General features: G+C 37.8%; 1 protein-coding gene across 13 annotated transcripts in view; it reads right to left on the minus strand.

The window, feature by feature from the left end:
- The window catches only part of ACACA (acetyl-CoA carboxylase alpha), a 307,669-nt gene that overhangs the window by 148,489 nt on the left and 138,863 nt on the right, over positions 1-20,317 (minus strand). For all 13 annotated transcript variants that reach the window (XM_072747661.1, XM_072747660.1, XM_072747664.1 and 10 more), the window contains 6 exons: positions 19,664-19,752; positions 15,018-15,142; positions 7,338-7,451; positions 5,812-5,925; positions 4,703-4,792; positions 3,047-3,165 (listed from right to left, as the gene is read on the minus strand). In XM_072747661.1, the coding sequence (XP_072603762.1) occupies positions 3,047-3,165; positions 4,703-4,792; positions 5,812-5,925; positions 7,338-7,451; positions 15,018-15,142; positions 19,664-19,752 (651 nt within the window). The remainder of the gene's footprint in view (positions 1-3,046; positions 3,166-4,702; positions 4,793-5,811; positions 5,926-7,337; positions 7,452-15,017; positions 15,143-19,663; positions 19,753-20,317) is intronic.

Genomic DNA, 20,317 nt, shown 5'->3' on the forward strand with positions numbered 1-20,317 from the left:
CCTACTGTAAAGAATTTGACAGGCCTTTGTCCCTGGTTCCTTGGAGAGAGATTCTAAGTCCCTACAATTTCTCAAAAGAAACAGAAGTATCTTCATTATTCATGAGCCCCAAGTTTATGCTAAGAGATGAGATAACTCAGGACAAGGGTTGCTCTCTAAGAAGACCAACCATGTGATTAGAGGGTTGGTGGCTCTGAGCCAGCTGGACCTCTGGGGAGGGGAGAGGGATCAGAGATTGAGTTGAATGTAATTTGTGATTCGATCGTCCCACTATAATGAAACCGTGATAAAAACTCTGGACACTGAAGCTAAATAGAACTTTGTAGCTGGTGAACATACTGATAGCTACAAGAAGGAGTACCTGATTTCAAAGAAAAGAACAGGAAAGCTCTGTGTTCTGGACCTACCCAGACTTTACTCCGTGTGTCTCTTCATTTGGCTAGTTCTGATATGTGTCCTTTATGATAAACTGTGTTCATACGTATAGTGTTTTCTGATTTTTGTAAGTTGTTCTAGTGAATTACTAAACTGGATGAGGTCATAGGAACCCCCAAATTTTTAGCCAGTTGGTCAGAAGTGGTGACCTGGGAACCCCACTTGTGAGCCTACCTGAAATCGGGACAGGTTTTTGAAGAACTGAGCCCTTAATTTGTGTTATATAACTCAAAGTGGTTACTGTCAGAATTGAATCACAGTATATCAGTTGGTGTCAGAATAAGGTCATAACTTCAAATTATAACAAGAACATTTGTAAGAAAATATAAAATTTTATAAAACTAAATTGAAGTAGCAAATCCATAATTTAGCAAAAAACTTATACTCTATAATGGAATATTTCATTTGGTGATTAAATCTGATAACACAGTTTACATCCCTAACTAACAAAAAGACTTTAGATCTAAAAAGGCATTAAAGCAATTTTAACATTTTTCTGGTTTTCACAAAGGCTGTTTTACCTTTCCTTCTTTACTTGTCCTTATCTCATCCTTGCATCTCTACTACTAGTCTACTGCTACCATTACTAACAATAATCTAGCAGTTTATATTTTATATACACACAACCACGGAAGACCGGAGAGAGAAAATAGGATCATAGTTCTGTTCAAATCTTGTCTTTATCCCTAGGGATGTGTATACCTCAGATGTTGGGAGGGACAAGTAGCCAAATTTCGAAGCTGTATCAGGAATAACCAAGATTCACATCCTTGAGATGGAAAGGAGAATAAGATTTCTCAACAAACAGTTAAGAACTGTTTCTCTCATTTTTCAGTCAGCTTTCCTTCACCAAACTGGATATGTATCCTCAAATAAAAAAGTAGGACAGGGAAAGCAATTCAGAAAGACAAGGGGAACGATGAAGAGGGAAGGAAATCAGAAGCAGCTCTGCAGCCTGACTACAAATCACTGCCCACAGGGAAGAGGTAGTAGAAAGCAGGAAGAAAAGGAGAATGTCCTGAGAATCACAAAGAGCATTAAGTATAGCATGTAGTTCTCTACAATTATTCAAGGAATGCAGGAAAAGAAAGAAGACCGAGTGCTGAGCCCATGTGTGCCGTGAGTACTTCGCCGCTCGCTGAAGGACAACCATTCGTTTCTTGAAAATGAGATTCTGAAATCCGTGGAGGCAAAAATGTACCGAGGGATGCTTGCTAAATCAAGGATATATGCTTTTCTCTGCCAGCCATAAGGTATTTTTGAGGTAGAGATGTGAAAGGATCTTCTGAGACAAAGAAGAGAAGTACTTCTTCTGAAGATGCCTCTGCTCATCTGCTGACCTCTGCTGGATCAACAGTGGCATCCAGTGGCCAAAAGTCTCAGCACAGACTTCTTTGTCTCTAGGAAAGATTTCTATTGCTTTGGGTGAAGTAGCAATTCAGAACAAAACCATTTCTGTTGTCTATAACTAAGGATCCCCAAAGACACAGTACTTTGTAATACGAAGTGAAGAACCAAAGGCCATAAAGAAGAAATGGAGGTGGGGGGCAGCTTAAGATTGGCTATGGTATTTATATTTCCTATGGTATTACTAAAAAGAATGAAAATACAGGAGGTGAGGAATATATGTGTGTGGGATTCCTGTTTTCACTGCCTCAGAATACTTTAAAAAATAAATCAGTATTCAAGATAAAGTATTTTCATCTTAAAACCAAAGCAATACTAAAACAAACTGCTGTATATATATTTTATTTCTTAAAGGGCCTGGGATGGGAAAAATAATGGTATTAGCATGGCTTAATTATATAGTTTAGGTGAATTTCAGTTTGCTTCTGAGGTGTGATTTTTTTTAAAACCGATTTAAGTTTCAACTTAATCTATAGCAAATATATAGAAAAGCATTCCATCCAAGTTCTCTTCTTTTTTAGGTAGGCTCCAATGTGGGGCTTGAACTCACAACCCCAAAATCAAGAGTCAGATGCTTAACTGAACAAGCTAGCCAGGTACCCCACCCCCACCAAGATATTTTCGTGTTCCAACTGTTTGACTTACACTGGCTAAAAAAGTGATTTTCTGGCAAAGTCTCGGCAAATAAAATGCCAGTAAATTCTGACTTAAAGAAAAGAACTATGTTTCCTCAATGACATAATATAAGCAAACATGAAAATGCTGGAGTAATCTTCAAAAAAATTTTTTTAAGATTTTGTTTTTTATTTGACAGGGAAAGAGAGTGATGGAGCGCACAAGTAGGCAGAGAGGCAGAAAGAGGGAGAGGGAGAAGTAGGTTCTCCACTGAGCAGAGACCCAGACCCAGGACTCGATCCCAGGACCCCAGGATCATGACCTGAGCCAAAGGCATCTGCTCAACTGAGTCACCTAGACGCCCCTCAAATTTCTATCTTAATTAGACTATACTTCATTTCTCCAGGTCAAAGACTAAAAAAAAAAAGTGGGTACCAAAAGGCTCTACTCTCATGATTTAAATTTGTTCATTTTCTGCTCTATGTTTCTAGCCAAAACCAAAAATGCATGGAACTGTCATACATTACACCGCTTAGCTCTCCTGATACATCCCTAGCCAACTCAGATGCATGCCCCAGCTCAAACTCACCTATTTGGATGAGATGTGGGTAGCATGAATTGGAATTCCACCACACAGGTGTTGTCCTTAAGCTGGCGATGTTGTACGCTGTTAAGTTCATAGGCAATATAAGCCCTTCGAACATAAACCTGGTTAAAAAGTAATCCTCAGTAAATACACTTCAAAAACAAAAACAAAGACATGCTTAGCCCAGGAAACAGTGCTGAGAAGAGGTATGCAATATGGAAGAAGATTCTGAACATAAATAATAAGTTGCTTTAATTAATAAAGTTGCAAACTTAAAATAAGGCCCATGACTATAAATGGAAATAAAACTATCCTGCCCCTGGCTGGGCCATAAACCTTTCACACTAACCCATACTCAGAAGAATGTTTGATCATTAGTAAAAGCAAGGATAAAAGCAACTATTAACTCATTGTGCACAATAATTTCAACAGCAGATAAAAGCAAGCAGTGAGGAAAATGAGAGGTACTGATTGTGAGCCACCTGAGGAGTGAAGGCAGACAACAGAAATAATTGTTGTACAGCTCAACTATTTTATTATCTTGTACCTTTGTTTTCCCAAATTATTTTAGATTTATATCCCCCAAACCTAGGCAAGAGCAGTAAGGCATAATTTGACATCTCACACAAACTAGATTGACTCAGGAGTTAAAAGAAACAGCAACAGGCTCCATCTCAGCAAAAACCATCAGTTTGGCCTTGTGCACTTCACAGCCAATTTGCCATGCACATAAAATGCTACACGGGATTCTACCATCATGTGAGGTATACAAGGAGATTTCTCATTAAATGACATGAAAGCACTCTAAGACACTTAGACTATTTTTAAAATTTGGTATTTACTGAGTAGGATACATTACACTCTATCCACAGAATACAAATAAAAAGTAAGCCAAAGGAGCTTGCAACAGATTGTAGTGATGGCGTGTTACACAAAATCATCTAAAAACATTCCTTTCCCTTTTCTCCATCTTCAAAAAACATCTAGTCAGCAATTTTACAGCAGTATTCAGGGCCTGCAATTTTTGTGCTTAATGAGGTAGAGTGCTGTGGTGGAAACAGAAAAGTCTTTGAGTCAGATTGACTTGGGTTCAAATGCAAACTCTTCTGCTTATTATCTACGTAAATGTGGATAAGCCACAAACTGAGTCTCACTTTCTTTTCACTTCATCAAGTAATGGTAGGGTTAAATGAGAAAAAGAGTAATGCACCTAAAACACAGTTCATTAAATGTTATTACTTTCTTTCTCATGACAAAATATTTCATAAGAGCTGCTTGAAAATTCAGAATATAACTAAAATCCATTTTATTTGGCCCAAGTCACAAAATGGTACATGTTCTGGTCAGCCATATATTTTTTCACTTATTATTTTATAGGAATCCTAATTTATTATGAAATGAGAGTATTCAAATACCTGGAAAGTAGAGACTATTGAAAAATGCTGGCAGCTATTTTCCTGTGATTGGAGCCCAGAAGTGGTGATTAGTTCAGCTGAAACACTTGAGTAAAGCAAGTGTTTGTTTCAGAGGAAGACTCTAAAGCACCAAAGAAAAGGACTTAAGGCCAAAGAAAAAGGTCTGATACAATAAGCAAATGGACAGAAGAAATCAGCTAGAAAACAAGAAAAAAGGTCACATCATGTAACTATGGAAACTTACCTCCAGAGCTGCCATCCTCACTACCTGGTTGCTGTGATAGAAGAAGTTTGGTAGGACATCAAAAATAGATGTTTCAGACAAGATGAGTTTCTGAAAGGTATAGAGACAAGCTTAAACCATTATATCCAAAATAGAACCATTTCAGTGGATAATATGCAGCATTATGAAGCTCTTAAAATAACCCAAGAATTCTGTCTACAAATGACCTTTATGAACTTAACCTTCTTTGTGCCCAACTTCCTTAACTTCAAAATGAGGAAGATATTCATACCTAGCTTCATGGGTCTGTTGTGAGCACTAGGAAGAATTAATATATGTAAGTTCTTAAAAGTAATGCAGTAACAATGTATTATATGCTAATATTAAGTGCTAATGACCATAATTAATATCCTTCCTGACATGCATCTATACTCAACCTCTCAAATATTGTCTCAATCCTCCACTATGGTAAAACCAGATTTAGATGCCAGTTGAAATCCTCTATTTCAACTACGAACCAAATAAACAAAAACATCTTTTCCCCTTCTCTAGGTTCCCCACAAGGAAATATGACAGAAAGCCTAGAGATTCCCTTGGCTAGACAGAACAATATTACTCTCATTTACAGGTGGAAAAACAGAATGTCATTCCTGAAAAAAAATGACGTTGTCAAAACAGTAATAACAATGTCTTTCCAATTAATAGTAAAATTAGCCAATATTCTATAAAATTGGCTCTGTATAAAGCTTAATACTAAATATCATAATAAAATGAAACTTAAGTGACTTTAGTAGTTTCGTCTCTAGAAGACTAACAACTACCTATTTACACATCTGATTCTATTCAACCAGTGCAACCACTTAATTCTAGCCTAGAATACTTTCTAGACAAAAAGCACAAGAGGTAAAGACTTCAACAGGACACTTCTATCAAGGCAGGCCTATTCAATTTTTAAGCTCAACCACAATTCTAACAGCATTTTTATGAGAAAAATATTATAAGTATAAATCATTTTATAAAATCAAGGCATGAAACTTCACTACAGAGAAAATTAAAATAGATTGATTAAATCATGCTTGGGAATAAAGGAGACAAGAGAGCAGAGTGGTAGAAAAGAACTATATGTATACCTGCAGGTTCTCAATGCAAAACTGATGTCCATACATGTCAATAGCTGAAAGGAAGATAGACTCTACTTGGTTATGGCGAAGCTCATATGATGGCAAATGGGAGGCAATAAGAACCTAGAGTGAGAGCAAAATAAGAGGCATAAGTTCCTGAGGGAGTGATTATTCTAGCCTCCTATTAGGCAGCTCTGATACAAAAGCAATAAATATAAATCTGTAAGTGCAGGCATCAAAGATAAAACAGAGACCAAGTAAAACAACTTCTAGGTCCTGTAACATAAAGCCAATGCCACCAAATACTGCATCTCGGTTGACTCTCACCATGATTTGCGTTGTGGGCAATTTCCCATGGGGGGGGGGGGGAAGGAGAGAAAACAGCTTCAATCAAGTTCCCTCGGTGCATGTGATTTACCATTGCAAAGCTGCTGGTCCTGGGGACTGCATGACTAGCTGTTAATTGGGAATCAAGTCTGGCAGGCAGCAGCTGTGGGGAAGGTGGAGGCAATAGAGCCAAGGCTTTTGCGCAACTCTGAAGTAGAAAGGACCAGGAAAAGCTGCTCTGACAGCCCCAGGTATTTGGTATCATAGAGAAGGTGTCGGAATATAACGCCAATGCACGTGAGGAGCCATGTCACAAACACACAGGGACACGGTGGGACCTGAATAGTCTCAGCAGGTCACTGAGAGGTTCAATAATTTTGAGTAGTTCAGTGACATGGATACAATTGTGGAGAAAGCAGAAGGTCACTGAACAGCTTCAAATGCTGCTTCCTTGTCAATGCCCATGCACTGAAACACAAAGGGAGCACCACTTCTTGGCTTCCCTGCTAAAACCTTTTGGAATGGAAATGAAGACTACAGGGTGAAACTAACCGGACTTCTCTAGGGATGTTCTGATTGCTAGCACCTCGGATTCACTGCATTATCTTTCTGCTTTCCCCACTTGATTTTTTTCCTGCACACTTAAGTTTACACCTACTTCTAAGGTTCCCTTTGGGAAGTGAAAAATATTGAGTTTATTGCCATCCCTTAGCTTCCTTTCCTCCGTATGACTCTAGTTTACTATCACAAGGCTATTTGGAATTGTAGGGAATGGTAACAGAATTTTAAGGGAGGAAAAGACTTCTATTATTTTAAAGATACTCAACATTAATGTTTTCCTTTCTCTTTAAAAAAACACACCACATGAGGAGCTCCCTGGGTGGCTCAGCGGTGCCTGCCTTCAGTCCAGGATGTGATCCTGGGGTCCCTGGATCGAGTCCCACATTGGGCTCCCTGCATGGAGCCTGCTTCTCCCTCTGCCTGTGTCTCTGCCTCTCTCTCTCTCTCTCTCATGAATAAATAAATAAAATCTTAAAAAAAAAAACACACATCACATGAAAACATCTGTTCTGAGGGCAATGAGAAGACATACATAGAAAATTGCACGATCTTTTTGTCAGGCAATCAAGTAAAAGTTCACTGTTTCTAAGACCACCGAATCTATAAAAACCATTTCTCACCTCAAGACAACCTACACATGTCCTTACCTGGCGTGCTCGAAGTGCTACTTTGGCATTGGTGGTTTTACTGAGTTGAGTTAGCTCTGTGAGAATATTCAGCAGCTCATCAGTGAGAGTAGGGTCCCTACCGCACAACTGATCCTAATTGTTAGGGTGAAAAAACATATACACATCCACATTAAAAAGAACTGCAGCTAAAATTTTGAAATATGTTTACCAAAGTAAACATAGCTGGATACAATGAGAGAATGCAAACTTATTTTTTTTAATCCCAAACAACGCGGTATAGAAAATCCCAGAGAAAACCACTGCTAAGGAGAAACCCAAATCCCTCAGTCATTCGTATTCAAAATTCCTAGTGAATTTCTTTACAGATCAACATTACACTTTTAACACGCAGAAGAAATCATCTGAGACCATTAAAAGGGCCAGGGTAAAAAAATCACAAATTAGGCCTAAGAGTTTTAAGAGGCTTTAAATAATATGAGGACTAAAAGCTTTCCTGTTCCCTCTCCCACTTTTGGAAAGAAGGCAAAAGGAACCATTCCTGGTGGTTTTCATTCCACATGCCAAATGTTCAGCATCCCAGGAGGGTACAAAACAGAAACATAAGAACAAATTATTCATTTAAAAATACACACTAAACAAACACACCATCTCATATGCTGACAATTCTATACCCGAAATCATTTATCCTCTTGCTGCACCAGGAATCATTCCACAATAACTAAACATGGTGAATCCTAAAATGGATTAGAGAGAAAAACCAAGCTCCTATTATCCAGCCCATGGGCTTATTCAATTGGGTCCTTCCTCTCCTAAAAGTTACAATTTGTTAAGAAAAAAACCTGTATCATATTTTGAGAAAAATGTTTCTTCTCAGTGGAATATTAGTTTAGTCCCTAAATTAATACATTATCCATGTAATTTTCATCTAAGCTGAAAAAACTGCAGGTGTAGTTTTTATAAATATCTGTTCTTTTTTGAAATTTACAATTATTTATAGAAGTTCTTAATACCATACCACATAAAATATACACGGCATAGGCAGTTTCCTCTACTTGCAGTTTGAAATAACTGCCATTTTATTGTAGCAAATTTTTATTCTCCTTCTACTACCAATAGGATATGAAAGATGACCAGATCCACCAAGGCTTCCTGTTGTTGCCTTTTAATTTTCTTCCTACCTTAATTATCAGCCTTTTTCCTAAAGAAAGGATCTCCATTCCATACTTACCTTCCTCATCTCAGGGATGTTCTTTATAGTCTTATCACCAACAGTATAAATAGAAGCTTGAGGCTTGAGGCTTTTAGGGTAGACATGCATGTCCCAAAACACCTTTTCTACAAACCCTACTACCTTCCACATCAAAGAATAAACTTTGGAGTTTTGGAGTACTCTGCACCACCATGCTGAGAAGAAGGCTTCTCAAACATTTTTCTTCTCTTTAAAATATTTGATTTATTTATTTGAGAGAGAGTGTGTGTACAAGCTCTCACACACGCCCAGCAATAGCAGAAGCAAGAGGGAAGGCAAGGGAGAATCTCAAGCAGACTATGAGTGATGAGATCATAAACTGAGCCAAAACCAAGAGTTGGACGCTCAACCGATTGGGCCACCCAGGTGCCCCTTCTCAAACATTTTAAAGCAGGAAATACTTTCTGGTTCCCAATTCACCAATCAGAGGTCTGCTCCAAATGTCCAGAGTCATAAAACACATAATGGGATTTATAGCTAAGGAAGTGCAAGTATTATTTTCACCTGTTGAACACAGGAAATTCTCTGATCTGAGTGGGAAAATTCACCTGTTTAGTGCAGGGAATTCAATTATCTGAGAGGGGAGGAGAGAAGCAGCTGATAGGTTGACTATATATCCAGGATTCATTGAGCATGGAGTCATAGACCAGAGGGCCTCTTCACCTCTCCTAGGGCATAAAAAAAAAAAGGAGGGAGAAAATGCAACTAAGTTGCATCTTTTATGGAGAGCTAATAAGGAGCAAAAGAGAATTTCAAAGGACTATATAAAATTACCATAGACAAAACCACTGGAAGACAGAAGAACAGACAAGTAACAGTGGATAGGGAAACCCAGACAAGTTTTTCCTACCAAATCCCTCTTTTCCCAATGCTCCTAATAGAGAAAAATATTCCTTTCTGAGGTACTTACTCCATTCATCAGACTGATCCTCTGAAAGATTTAAAAACCTAACGGTGTCCTAAATAATAAAATTCAGCTACTCTACAAACAGCCAGACCCAAGTCTCAAGATCTAACAACAAAAGCCAACACAACAAAACAAAAACACTGGCTACCTACTTGTATCAGACAAAACAGCCTTGTTAAGGAATGTTCTCCCTTGAAAGGAAATCCAGGTTTACCTTTTGATATTAAACTAAAATACATACATAAAAATAAAGCTATTCTCTTGCCTAACTATAGATGACATTCTAATAACACACAAAACCACTTAAAAAAAAAAAACTACTTTTTTTTTTTGTTTTGTCTTTCCACTATAAGAGAAAAGGAAAAAGAGGGGTAGGGAAAAAGAAACAGTATCTGAAAGAAAAGTGAACTATGGAGATTTAAAAAAAAAAATAACTGGGAAGTAATTATTCGTTCACAATCAACAACTGACAGTCTTCCCGGGCTCCTTGTGATAAAGTACAGAAACCAGAGCTTTCTGGGATGTGAAGCATCAAATACAGTTATCAATAAACCACTACCTCCATTAGTCTATCCTGATTTGGATTTTTCATTCAAATATTATTTTCTCCATCATCATTATAAGAACTTAGAAAAAGATTGGCGGGCAGCCCAGGTGGCTCAGCAGTTTAGCGCCACCTTCAGCCCGGAGTGTGATCCTGGAGATCTCGGATCGTCCCATGTGGGGCTCCCTGCGAGAAGCCGGCTTCTCCCTCTGCCTGTGTCTCTGCCTCTGTGTGTGTGTGTGTGTGTGTGTGTGTGTGTGTGTGTGTGTGTGTGTCTCATGAACAAATAAATAAAATCTTAAAAAAAAAAAAAGAAAAAGATTGGCAATAGAAAAGAAAGGATTGGCAATAACCTTCTCAACCTTCTCTTGTCCTTGACCTGAGCAATGTTCAGGTCCTAAAATAAACCAAAATAAACCACCAAGGACAAATGACCATTCTATTCATCAGAACCAACTATGTGAAGATACAAACATCCAGAAGGGAGTTTATGGCCCTCTAGCCTACAGACAGGCTTCCTTTGGGAAGTCCAACATTACCATCTAATCCTGGTCAACATTTTGTAACAATGACATTAAATGGTGACTATGTCAGATGTGTTTCCTTAATATAAAGAGGTTCTTTTAATGAGCCTACCTGCTGAATCTGGGATTACAGGTTACCTGCATAAATTTGTAGGCCAAAGTAAACATAATTATTCAGTAATGGTTAAGGTTGGTATCACACACTTATTTATGATATTTATTCTTAACCTGGATGGTGGCTAACTGCAGGGAATATTTCAGATTTGCAGAAGTATAACAAACATGTTTAAGTGTCAAAACCATAGCCAAAGTTATGCAGATGACTGCCAGAAGAGCCCAGTATAATCCAACTTGATCTTGGCATCCTAAGATTTGAAGGCAATTCAAAACAGAATGTGACTAATGTGTAATGCTCTCAAGACATTAACTACTGTTCAGCTGGATGAGACACTAATCCCCAAATCAGCAATGGACTGGTAGCTTCTTGCAGTCACAGCTGGACTTTTTGATATTCCAAGGACGTCATGGGACAGGTTAGTAAGACATTATTAATATCACCCTTATTCAGTAAAGTTGGGTTCACTGAGAAAGATGACTCCTTTATTTATACATTGGACAAAATTATTTGTAGTCATGTTAAGTGGAAGAAGGAAAGGCTCCCCATCTAAACCAAATCAGAGGCTCACGGGCATGACATTATTCCTAAGGAATATGCTTTATATCATGTTCATGTGGATGATACCAGAAATAACATGTAAGTGGCGGGAAGACTACTCAGCACAAAGGTAGCTCTACTAGATACATTAACCTGTGATCTAGATAGTTACAAGGATGTTGATAATTTTTATTGGTGCCAAACTGCTTAATTTGGCTAAACAATTCCTTAAATAAGGGAGCCTGAGTGGTTCAGTTGGTTAAGCGTCCAACTTTTGATTTTCAGCTCAGGTCATGATCTCAGGGTTGTGACATCAAGCCCCGCTCATGCTCTTTCTCTTGAAGAAGAAGAAGAAAGAAGAAAGAAGAAAGAAGAAGAAGAAAGGAATCTCCTAAGTATCTCTAAGTAAACATATACAATGTTCTAGTTTTTCCCTATGAAATTAAATTTAAGAAATAAAAAGAACTTTCAAAAAGTAAATTTGGTCTTCCAGACTTTGGTTTCAATCGAGATACCATGTTCCTCCAAATGGAAGAAACCTGATAGGACTTTCACGTTTTATTTAATATTCTGCTTTCCAGATAGGGTGAAAGATTAGAACAAATTTTCTCAAGAGTCCATACGGCAAGTTACTATGAGGCAAATTAGGCTGATATGTGGAGGGGATGAGGGCTTCCTTGGAGCAGCCCACATCTTTTAACACTGATTCATAGAAGCCTGATTGTCTTGATCCCTCCTTCTAAGTTCAAAAGCCCCAGAAATCATCATCTAGCTCAGCAAAGCACATCATCAACAATCCTACTTCTAGAAAGCAAAGACTGAAATGCCAGGCACATAACCATCAATCAGGAAGCCAAGGTAAGCAAAGAAAGGGGAAGTGGGAAAGAACACAGAAGCTGGAGAATTCAAATGCTAGGTGATATCTGTAAAAGACCATCAGACCTACGGAAAGAGTGATTCAAACCAGTAAAATGGCTTTTACTAGCCACCAACATTAATGCAAATGTGGGGTGGGGTAATGGCGGTGAAACCTAACCATTAACAGAAGGAAAGAGGAAACCCACATCTGGTATTCAGTAATATCAGATCAGTAGGGAGCACCTCTCGAGCTCTCATTCCTGCTGCATAGGACATGGCTAGCTGGTCCTCAGCTCAAGCATATCAATTAACTTCTTGATTTCCAAATCTCTAGGATAAGGTAAATGCAGCTGATATTTCAAAAGAAATTCAATTATATGAAAGCCTACAAATCCTACTTTGTTTACTGAGGTGTTTTGTTTTGTTTTGTTTTTAAGAAAAATGTGAAATGCCAAAATAAAGGCCAAATCCATCTTTCTGGTTCACATCTTCAACCTTTTCTTCCTCCTCTTCCTCCTCCCCTTCCCTCTCTCCTCCCCATCCACCCTATTCATCCAAACCCAAACACTAACAACAGCTCTTTTCTCCAAAGAGCTCAGCCTGTTGGAAAGAAAGTTTGGGCACTATCCATGCAGGTAAGAAGTAATCAGGATGACAAGGTGGGGAAAAAAGAACAGCAGCAAGTCAGAGTCCCATTGGCTTCTGCCTGTCCTGACTGGCAAAAGCAGAAAGCAAAGCCTCAAACCAGTTCTCTGACAGGGCCCAACGCCTCTGCAGCACCCCCCGTGTAATTACACACTTGAGTGACTGGACTCTGAAGAAAATTGAAGGCCTGAGCTCCGAACAGCTGCCATTTTCTCTCTCCATCACACCAGCGTGATTACTTGAGAAATGAACAGCCCCGGCTCAAAGCTACTCCAGAATTCTCAGAGGAAATATGGCTCCGTGTTCCAATAATGAGATTCTTAAGGCAAGCGTTACTTACAATCACTCCGCAAAAGGAGCGAGCCGAGCCCCTATATCTTACAAATTAGAATTTAAGAAACCCAGCGACAGTCTTGGACGATCATTACTCTTCTGCTGCTCCAAGGATTCTGGGCTTTGGTCTATTTTTAGTGCAGAAAACTGTTAAGTCCTTAAAAAGGTAATCATAATAAAATGAAAACTCACCATCATTACCTCCCTAAAAAGGCAAATACACCCCATTTTAGGTCCAAACTGAGATTCTTCCGCTCCCTCATTACCCTTTTCTGCCAAAAAGTCCTATTCAAATGAGAATTGGCAATCCTTGTATTGAAATTAAAAACAAAAAAACAAAAAACACAACTGGTCAGATTTCTTGCTTCTTTTGACTGAGGAAAAAAAAATCAGCAAATTGCCATAGATAATAGCACTTCTTTGCTAAAACCTGTCACTTGCAGAAGTTGAAATATTATATACTGCTGATATATATATATTTTTCCTTTCAAATGCATCTTCTGATTTCCCCACCATCTAGGGTAGCAAAGGTAAATGAACTCTTCCTGTAATTACATATTTTTAGAGGTGGTTATTCTAAACAAATGTCATATCCTTGAGAGTTAACCAGCTACACAGATACAAAGCTGTGGCGCTGCTATTAACCAGAAGCATGAGCTAGATAGTTTCCCTTTATTCTGAACTATGAAATAAAAAACAGCAGTGATGATTTATGTTTTTTTTCCCCTCCAAGAAGAAATGATGGAATTAAGGTACCAAGAGTGCCAATTCCACAAAGGGACAAGAGAAGAATCTAGGAGTAAAAAGGTACCTCAGTCCCCAAAAAAGACCAACAGGCCACAGCCAGTCAGCTATTCACAGGGTGGGGGACTCTAAGAATAATTCTATTGTTCTCCAATTCCTAGAACTAACTCAACCGGAAGAATCTAGGGATGAAGGACTTAAAATCATCTTTAAAAATCTGTAAGTCCACAGAACTTCTACCCACGGTCAAATGTGCATTAATTCTAATCATATTTACTAGTCTCACCTCTATTTCCCACTGTCTAATTCTCTTATTATGAGGTTATGGGGACAAAAGCATGTATCCACTACCAGTACAAGACTCTGAGCTCAGAGTTTCCACATAAGTAAAAGAGAAAGAGACCAAAGAAGATGCAGAATAAATTTAAATTCCTTTGGTGGAGATCATCCTTGGGTGGCTCAGCAGTTTAGCACCTGCCTTCAGCCCAGGGCGTGGTCCTGGAGTCCTGAGATCGAGTCCTGCATCGGGCTCCCTGCATGGAGCCAGCTTCTCCCTCTGCCTGTGTCTCTTTCTCTCTCTCTGTCTCTCGTGAATAAATAAATAAGGGGAACCCTGGGTGGCTCAGTGGTTTAGCACCCACCTTCGCCCAGGGTGTGATCCTGGGGACCCGGGATCGAGTTCCACATCGGGCTCCCTGCATGGAGCCTGCTTCTCCCTCTGCCTGTGTCTTTGCCTCTCTCTCTCTCTCTGTCTCTCATGAATAAATAAATAAAATCTTTTTAAAAAATTAAATTTCTTTGGTAGAAAGGGCAGTACTTTTCTCACGTTGCTTTTTGTTCTTAAGTTTTGGGACATAGCCATTGCTGATATTCATGGAATAAACAAGAGTTATTATGACAAAGTACACTGGCTAGATAAGACTAAATTTTAAAACTACTGTCATGAGTGACAGCAGGACTGGGGAAGCACAAGGCATCTCTAAGCAGAGTCAAGGGGTCTGAGTTCCTGTGCATGGCTGCATACACAATAGCCAGAATAATCCTTTCCTGACTGGAGCAAGTTCCTTCAGGTCAAGGACAGAGGTAGATGTCAGAAACTGTTCACCTATAACCCAAGCACCACTCACCCCCAAATTACAAAAGACAAGGAACTTTTCCTCTGACCACAGAACCTCAGAAGGAGAAATGCTTCCTTCTTATCATCAACCATCCTTACAAGTTCTGGAAAATGATACTCACAATAAGCATTGTGACCAGAAGATTCTTCTTGGTTACTTGAGCATGAGAGAAGATATAGTTCAGTACAGTGTTCATGTCACTCTTGTTCTCTTCTCGAAGGGCAAACACACATTTGTCATAGTGACCTGCAAGCAGCAAAATGAACTGGTCTTCATCCACGGACAAATGTTCAATTGCATGCTATTTGCTTGTTTTTTTAATGTCTATGATTCACCTGATAAGCAGTGAAAGGAAACATCTTAAGAATTTTCTTGGATGGTTTTGTACAGAATTGGCAGTGAGGTTTAGTAAAAGAAACGCTAGACTAAGAGTCAAGCAATCTGGTCTAAGGCCTGGGCTCAAAGCCTAGCTCTGTTACCAATTTCCTATGGGCTTCTTGGCAAATTGTTTTACCTCTCTGAGCCTCATTTTCATCCCTCCCCCCAAAATGGGTGGAGGGAAAGTATGTCTTAGAGACTGGGAGGTTGGTGATAATTCCAACCTCTCACTCTTACTCTAAAACTCTCTCATTTAGCTTCCTGGAATGATTTCCTTAGCAGAGAGGGTTCTGTTGCTTAAAAAGAAATGTCAAAATAAATAAATAAATTAAATAAAAGAAATGTCAATACCATTAAACTCGATGATCTTTAAAGTCTGTCCCAAAAAAAAAAAGAAAAAAAAAAAAAAAAATAAAGTCTGTCCCAGCTTGAGATTCTGTTTCATGTCTGACTCACTGAAAATGTTTCACCCTAACTCTGAGAACAGTTTTAACTCAAAAATAAAACCGTACAAACTTATCAATATCTACAAGAGGCTACTATTTCTGAAATCAACATTTTGCCCTATAGATTCATGAAACAGCTAAGCAATGCCTAGGCTTCCAAATCCAAACTAAGGCACAGATCAAGGAGATCCTTGCATTAAGTCAAAATATCTGTAGGAAAAGTACAGTTATGCATATTTTCACTGACCCTTCATAAGGCCACCAGGGGCAGGTTAGTTCTGGCAAGGAAAGCTATGCTTTGCGACAGAAGCATAAGCTACAGGTTTACTGTACTCATATCTACCATGGTATATAATATTCAGTTCTTTAGAAAACAGCTTACCAGAGAATTAAATTTCCAAGGAAAGGAGAATTAGTGTTTGAATAGTCTCAAAGTCAGAATTTTATGAAATCATGAAAATACTAAAGGATTATCACCTCAGTTCAGATTCTATATTAAATTATAAACTAGAACAGTTTGACTGGATTACCATGGATACCTAGACTACTGAGTACATTCAATCAGGGTAACTCAGCTCTGTTTTAAATATTGGAGATTGACATAAGATTTTTTTTTTTTTCAAAATGAAACTAAATACATTTGAGTAACAGTGGGCTACAATATTTAAGAGCTGACAATTTCATACAAGACCCATTTAGAACAAAACAGAAGGTGTCTGGAAAGTGGTTGTTTATAAAAATTCATACTTTTCCAACCAAGACTTAGCTTTGAAGATACAATAGAAATACATTATGGTAAAGGGAATTACTAGAACCAGGAGAAATAAAAAGACTATTTATCCAGAAACAGCAGAGACAATAAGCAGAAAGAAAGCAATGATACCAACTGTTCTCTTTTTAAAAACTTTATTGTGAAATATACATACAGAAGAATAAATCAAACCCCGGTAACTACCATCTATCTTAGAACATATTTTTTTTTATCTTAGAACATTTTTAATTATCTTTGAGGGATCCTCAGTGCTCCCCTTAAAAACAGCTACTAAGCTAAAATTTATGTTACTTGTTCTTTTGCTTTTCTTTACATTTATCCCATTTATCTCTTAACAAAATTCATCTTTTAGTTCATATATACAACTTGGTTCATCTACTTTCACTGCTGTATAGTAATTCATTTTAGGAATATACTAGATTTCAATTATCTATTCCACTTGTGTATATTCAAATTGTTTCTGGTCTTTTTTGCTATTATGAACAATGCTATCATGAATAGGCCTGTGTACGTCTCCTTATATGTAATAGTTTCTCTAGAGTCTATTATCTAAGAATAAAATTGCTAGGTTGAAGAGTATTTAAAAAGTTTATTAGGTCTGACAAACGTTTCCAAAGTGGTTTGCACTTTGGAAATTTGCACTGTCACTTACAAAAGCAGTGTTAGATGATCTGACTTTTTAATTTTGCCAAACTCATTTATGCTCCTCACATTTTTCTAATTACTAATGAGCTTGAATATCTTTTCACAAACGTGTGGATCATTTGTATTTTCCCTTTTGTGAATTATCTTTTGCCAATTTTTCTATGAGGCTGTCTTTTACTTATTTACTAACATCCTTTGTTAGGTACAGGCTTTATAAATACCTTCTCCTACTTTACGGCTTATATTTTCAGTCTCTTCTTTTTTTCATGAATAGAAGCTCTTAAGTGGGATCAACTTAATCAAGCTTTTCCTGTATAGTTTGTACTTTGTCTTCTATGACAAAATCTTCTCTACCTTGAGGTCATAAAGCTATTCTCCTACAAATTTAGTAGTTTTGTCTTTTTAAAACATGTTTAAGTCTTTAATTCACTAGGAATTGATCTCTGTTTATATGGTTTAAGGTAGGGATCCAATTTCTTTTTTTGGCTTTGCAAATAAATAAAAGCCATTGTAGTAGTATCATTTACTGAAAAGTCTATCCTTTCCTCATGATCTATAATGCCTGCTGTGTTACAATGTAAATTTTCATTTATACATGGGATCAGTTTCTTGGCTATGTTCCATTAGTCTATTAATCTGTCCTTACACTAATATCACAATCTCTTCATTAATATGGCTTTATATTAAACCTTGATATTTGATTGAACAAATCCCCCCACCTTGTATTTCTTTAAAAGTATCCTGGTTATTTTTTTTTTAAAGATTTTATTTATTTACTCATAGACACACAGAGAGAGGCAGAGACACAGGCAGAGGGAGAGGGAGAAGCAGGCTCCATGCAGGGAGCCCGACGCGGAACTCGATCCCAGGTCTCCAGGATCACACCCCAGGCTGCAGGCAGCGCCAAACCACTGCACCACCGGGGCTGCCCAAGTATCCTGGTTATTGTCAGACTTTTTTTTCATGTAAATTTTAGAATTAGCTTGACAAATTCCATGGATATTTCCTAGCAGGATTTTTACTGGGACATCAATGACTCTATAGATGAATCCAGGAAGAATCAATACTTTGCAAGTATATACTCCAATCTAAGACTACAATATTTAGAACTTTATTTACTTTTTAATTTTCTTCAAAAGAGGCTTGCTTATTTTTTGTTAAGACTTATTCCTTAGTATTCCATATTTTGGGTTGCTATTTTCAATGGCCTATTCTTCTAAACTGCTTTTCTAAACAATTATTGTACTATAAAGATATACAGAATTCAAACATATATTGGATTCTGTATATTGACTTTTGCATTCAACAACCGTGTTAGACTTTAATTCTAATAATAAACATACAGATTTTTTTAGGTTTTCCAGGTAGACATCATATCTAATAGTGGCATATTTATTTCCTTATTCCTTTCCAGTCCTCATACCTTTTAATTCTTTTTATCTTACTGCACCAGCTAAGACATCCAGTATGATGCTAAATAGAAGCAGTGAGAGCAAGTGCCCTTGTCTTATTCCTACCTTAAAGGGAATGCCCTTAACAATGCTTTCAATTTTACCATTATGCATGAAGTATCCTATAGATTTTTTTTTTCCTATAGATTTTTTTTGTGGGAGATCTTTACATGTTTAAAGAAGTTCCACTGTATTCTTCATTTACCAAGAGTTTATTTATCATGAATGAATATTAAATTTTGTCAAATGTTTTTCCCCCATATCTTTAGATGACCATGGTTCTTCTTCTTTGAATCTAGATGATAAATTACCTTGGTTGGTTTTTCCACTATTATTCAAATTTGCATTAGTGGGATAAAGACAATTTGGCTGTGATGTATTATTTTATACATTGCTGAATTGTTTGATAATTTTTACTTCAGTATTTTTGCTGGTTATGAGTGGCTGCCATCCTTTAAAAGATGCAAAAGAAAGCAAAACATGTAAGAAAATATGAAGTAGTATTTCAAATTTTTTGATGTTTCACTGCCACCTTGTGGCAAGAAGCAATACCAGCAGTATGTAGCTTTTAAAATCCTAGCTAGAGGTGTTACACATTTAGAGACTTCATACATCATTTAATGAAGCTCTTCAGAGAAAGCCAGGGATAAATTCCACCTAAATGATACACCGAAAAGTACTGGAAAATCTGAGCCTTTTTCAGATGGCTGTGGTTCAATCCGTGGATTAGCTGCCAAGAGGCAAGCTCTTCAGATAGTCTTTCAATTTCAGCCTGGTCATGACTCAACCAAATCTCACTAAAACCAAGGTCAAGAAGATATCAACAGGGAATACCATGCTAGAAAAATTATCTCACTTCTTTCCCAGAAGCACACTGGATTCCCCATCTCATCAAGCTGTTTTGTTGTTCTTTCTTTAGCATTAGTAGGATATAGAGGTTTAGTTTTTAAGGAACTGGTGAGAGGAGGAAGAGTTTGTTCATGGCAGGAGTTAGTGACAAGAAGAACTGACTCAGGTGCTGCACAGTCCTACAGGGAACCTTTCTCAGAAACAGAATCCTCAAGAAGAGGCTTACCATTCTGGAACTGTGTCTCTACTCGCAGGTACTGCCGCAGCAGATCCATCACCACAGCCTTCATGTGGCCTCGGATGCCACTTCGGTACCTAGGCAAGCAGAAAAAGTCTCTACTGAAAAACCTGACAGGCTAACACTATTAAGTAACAGTCTATTTAAATAATAAGCCCAGAGCCCAACTTTACTTTCTAGATTTTCTACTGAACTGCTTTCCCTCAGAATTTTAGGGCAGGGCAGGGGCCAGCCTAAAACCAACTAACTGGATCAACTTAAATTATAAGCTTAAGGAATCTGCCTACAGACAAGTTTTTTTTTTTGTTTGTTTGTTTTTTTAATTAAAAGAGAGAGGAAAAAAGGAGGACAAAACAAACCCAAAACCACTTGATAGCCCTACCTAACAGTACCCTGGTTCAGTTCCCACTGCTAAATAGAAATGATCACTATACTCCTGAAATGGCTAAGGGATATCTGAAAAATTTATGTGCATCTCAAAGTTGAAAATGTTCTGTGAATGTTCCTTCAGTCCAATAGTTGGCTCCTTATGTTAAGAAGAATGAATGCCATACTCAGGCCTGTGCCAGAAGAAAAATTAGGAGTTTCATCAAAATTGTAAGGAAAAAGAAAGCAATGAAATTTCTATGCCTTAATAATCGA

Source organism: Vulpes vulpes, chromosome 2 (genome assembly GCF_048418805.1).
Source record: "Vulpes vulpes isolate BD-2025 chromosome 2, VulVul3, whole genome shotgun sequence".
In the NCBI taxonomy this organism is placed as follows: domain Eukaryota; kingdom Metazoa; phylum Chordata; class Mammalia; order Carnivora; family Canidae; genus Vulpes; species Vulpes vulpes.